This window comes from Mobula hypostoma, chromosome 10, assembly GCF_963921235.1.
Source record: "Mobula hypostoma chromosome 10, sMobHyp1.1, whole genome shotgun sequence".
Taxonomy (NCBI): domain Eukaryota; kingdom Metazoa; phylum Chordata; class Chondrichthyes; order Myliobatiformes; family Myliobatidae; genus Mobula; species Mobula hypostoma.
The window spans coordinates 32,977,775-32,981,230 of record NC_086106.1 but is presented as its reverse complement, the minus strand read 5'-3'; the positions used below and the strand labels follow the sequence as shown (position 1 = coordinate 32,981,230).

Genomic DNA, 3,456 nt, shown 5'->3' with positions numbered 1-3,456 from the left:
GCAAAGAAGACATTCTATTAAAATCTTCAATTTTAAAAGGTCTGAAGGATGACTGAATAGAGACTTTTAAAAATCTTTGCAGAAAGAATGAATATCAAGAATTTTTTCTGCTCTTTACGAATTAAATGAATAATGTTGGGAGAGCGAGTTGAGGGTGGGATACCCTCACAGGCGGAGTTGTGTTCCATTCTGGGCTCCAATTCACAGAAAGGATGCCATAAACACAGGAGATTTTCCAGATGCTGGAAAACTTGAGTAACACACATAAGAGTGCTGGAGGAACTAAGCAGATCACGCAACATGTATGGAGAGCAATAAACAGCTGACGTTTCAGACAAAAATCCTTCAGGACTGGGAAGGAAGGGGACGGAAGCCAAAGTGAAAAGAAGGTGAAGGGAATCACCATTCTTTGAAAAAAAAGAGGGCATCACAGATGTTCTAGAATACAATGCCACATCTGGAGTGGAGACAGAGGAACTGAGACTTTTCACCCGTCCACCACCTCCCTCTGGTTCTCCTCCTTTCCTTTCTTCCATGGTCTACTCTCTTCATTTGATTCCATCCTCTTCCTACCTATCGCTTCCCAGTTTTGTACTTTATCCCTCCTTACCCACCCCACCAGCATCCCCCTTTCTGGTCTCACCTATTACCTGCCAGTTTGTACTCCTCCCCTTCCTCCATCTTCTCATTCTGCTCCCATTCTTCCCAGTCCTGATAAAGGGTCATGGCCCGAAACATTTACTGTTTAATCCCCTCCATGGATGCCACCTGACCTACAGAGTTCCTCCAGCACTTTCTGTATTTCACAAAAAGGATATTTTGTCGTTGGAATGTGCAATGCAGGCTTTGGATGGAAACTGGAATTTGAAACACGGAATGAGTGTGGGCAGGCTTCATGAGCTTATTTTGAGTTTGGGCGGCTGCAGGTTGGCCCGATTCAGGAATACAACTTGTTGAAAATACTTGGCAAAGTGGCAATATAAAATTATTTCCATGCAACGGACAATCTGCCTGAGGAGGTCAGCACAGTGGGCAGCATATGTTGGGGAGGAACTGTTAATGTTTTGGGCCAAACCACTACATCAGGGCATGATGGTCCTTAACCCCGTGAGTTCCATTAGTAGGTAGTTTGATGCTCCAGATTCCAGAATCTGCAGTCTCTTGTATCTGCACTAAACTATTTTGAGACTGTTGCTGGAGTTCAGAACAGAATGTCATATCGCCGATTTAGAATCAATATTCTGGGTATGACACTGAAAAGGACTTTTTCCCTTTAATTTTTTTTTGTAAATATCTGCCCTGAATGATTGTGGGAGATTACAGAAATTTCTATGATGCCACGCTTGATGATCTTGTAGAAGTAACCTTAAACAAGTTGAAGGAACCCAGTTCTCGGATGGATTCAACTCCATTCATCTTACCCTACATGAAACACAAAAATCTAGAAATAAATACATTATTTAAAAGAAGCCAATTTAACACATTTATAGTTAATAAATCATACAAATATTCTGTAGTTTAACAGCAGAAGAATCAAACCCCAGAATGATCAACGTCACAGCAGCATCTTAACTTTGCAGTCAACTCTGAATTAATTCTCTGGTGTGTCTGTAAAGTTAGAGAACTGAATCAATCCCTTCCCACGCACGGAGCAGGAGAAGGCCGTCCCTGGTGTGAAGACACTGTTGAACCAACAGGTTAGACAAACAAATCAATGTCTTTCTACTCACGGAGCAGCAGAATGGTCGCTCCCCACTGTGGGGTCGTTTGTGCATCAAAAGGCTGGCTAATTGATTGAATCCCTTCCCACCCACTTAACATGACGAATGGCCTTCTCCCAACGTGAACCAGGGGACTGGAAGAGCAAATTAATCTTTTCCCTCACATGGAGTATGTGAACGGCTTGTCTCCAGTGTGAACTTGCTGGTGTCTCAGCAAGTCAGATGACTGGTTGAATCCCTTCCCACCCCTGGCACAGGAGTATGCCCTTCTCCCAGTGTGAACCTGCTCATGTCGTAGGAGGCTCTGTGAATGGGTGCATCTCACGGGCTGCTCCATACTTGCTGATGTGTCCGCAGATACCAAGAGCTTTTAAAGCTCTTTTCACAATTAGAACAATGGTATGATTTCTTGTTACTGTGACCTTGGTGATGTGCCTTCAGCTTAGATGACTTGGGGAATCCTTTCCCACACTCTGTGCAGGCGTACAGCATCACCTCGATGTGAATTTGTTGGTGTGTTAACAGGTGGGATGAATTTCCCCACACGGAATAGATGAACGGCTTCTCCTTGGTGTGCACCCACTGGTGAATTTCTAGTTGGGATGGGTAAATGAATCCCATCCCATAGTCCCCACACTTCCACGGCTCCTCCATGATCAGACTGACCTACTGACTTTCCGTTTCAGGTAATCACTTGAAACCTCGTTCACATGCATGCACACAGAACAGAAAAGCAGAGCACAGAAACAGGTCCTCTGGCCCATCTAGTCTGTGCTGAACCATTTAAGCTGCCTAATCCCATTGAGCATAGCCCCCCCATTCTCCTCCCATCCACGTACCCATCCAAACTTCTGTTAAATGTTGTAATCGAGCTCACGTGCACCACTTGTACTGGCAGCTTGTTCCACACTCTCACCACCTGCTGGGCGAAGAAGTTCCCCGTAAACATTTCACCTTCAACTCATGACCCACCCAATCTCAGTGGAAAAAGCCTGCTTGCATTCACCTTACTTATACTCCTCACAATTTGGTATACCTTTATCAAATTTCCCCCTCAATCCAAGGAATAAAGTTCTAATGTATTCAATCTTTCCTTACTACTCAGGTTTTCCAGTCCCGGCAACATTGTAAATTTTCTTTCAACCTTAATAACATCTTTCCTGTAAGTAAGTGACCAAAGCTAGACACAATACTCAAAATTGGGCCTCACCAACATCTTATACAACTTCAACGTATCATCCCAACTCCTGCACTCAGTACTTTGATTTATGAAGGCCAATGTGCTAAAAGCTTTCTTTATTACCTTACCTACCTGTGACATCACTTCCAATGAATTATGGACCTATATTCCTAGACCCCTTTCTACTACATTCCTCAGTGCCCTATCATTCACTGTGTAAGACCTACTCTGGTTGGTGTCATCAAAGTATAACACCTCGCACTTGTTTGCATTAAATTCCATCTAGTCTTCCAGCTAGTCCAGATCCCGCTGCAAGCCCAGAGTCTTCCTCACCATCTACTACACCCCGAGTCTTGGTGTCATCTGCAAATCAGCTGATGCAGTTAGTCACACTATCATCCAGATCTTTGATATGGATGACAAACAACAATGGACCCAGCACCGATCCCTGCGGCACTCCACTAGTAACAGGTCTCCCATCAGAGAGGCAACCATTTACTACCACTCTCAGCTTCCCCCACAAAAGCCAATGTCTAATCCAATTTACTACCTTGT

General features: G+C 44.1%; 1 protein-coding gene across 1 annotated transcript; it reads right to left on the bottom strand.

Moving 5' to 3' along the window:
- Positions 1–1,881: 1,881 nt before the first annotated feature.
- Positions 1,882–2,375, bottom strand: LOC134352494 (zinc finger protein 239-like). The gene is made up of 2 exons (XM_063059764.1): positions 2,138–2,375; positions 1,882–2,063 (listed from the first exon to the last, which is right to left on the bottom strand). Exons 1-2 carry the CDS (start codon positions 2,373–2,375, stop codon positions 1,882–1,884), a joined length of 420 nt encoding a protein of 139 aa, XP_062915834.1.
- Positions 2,376–3,456: the final 1,081 nt, after the last annotated feature.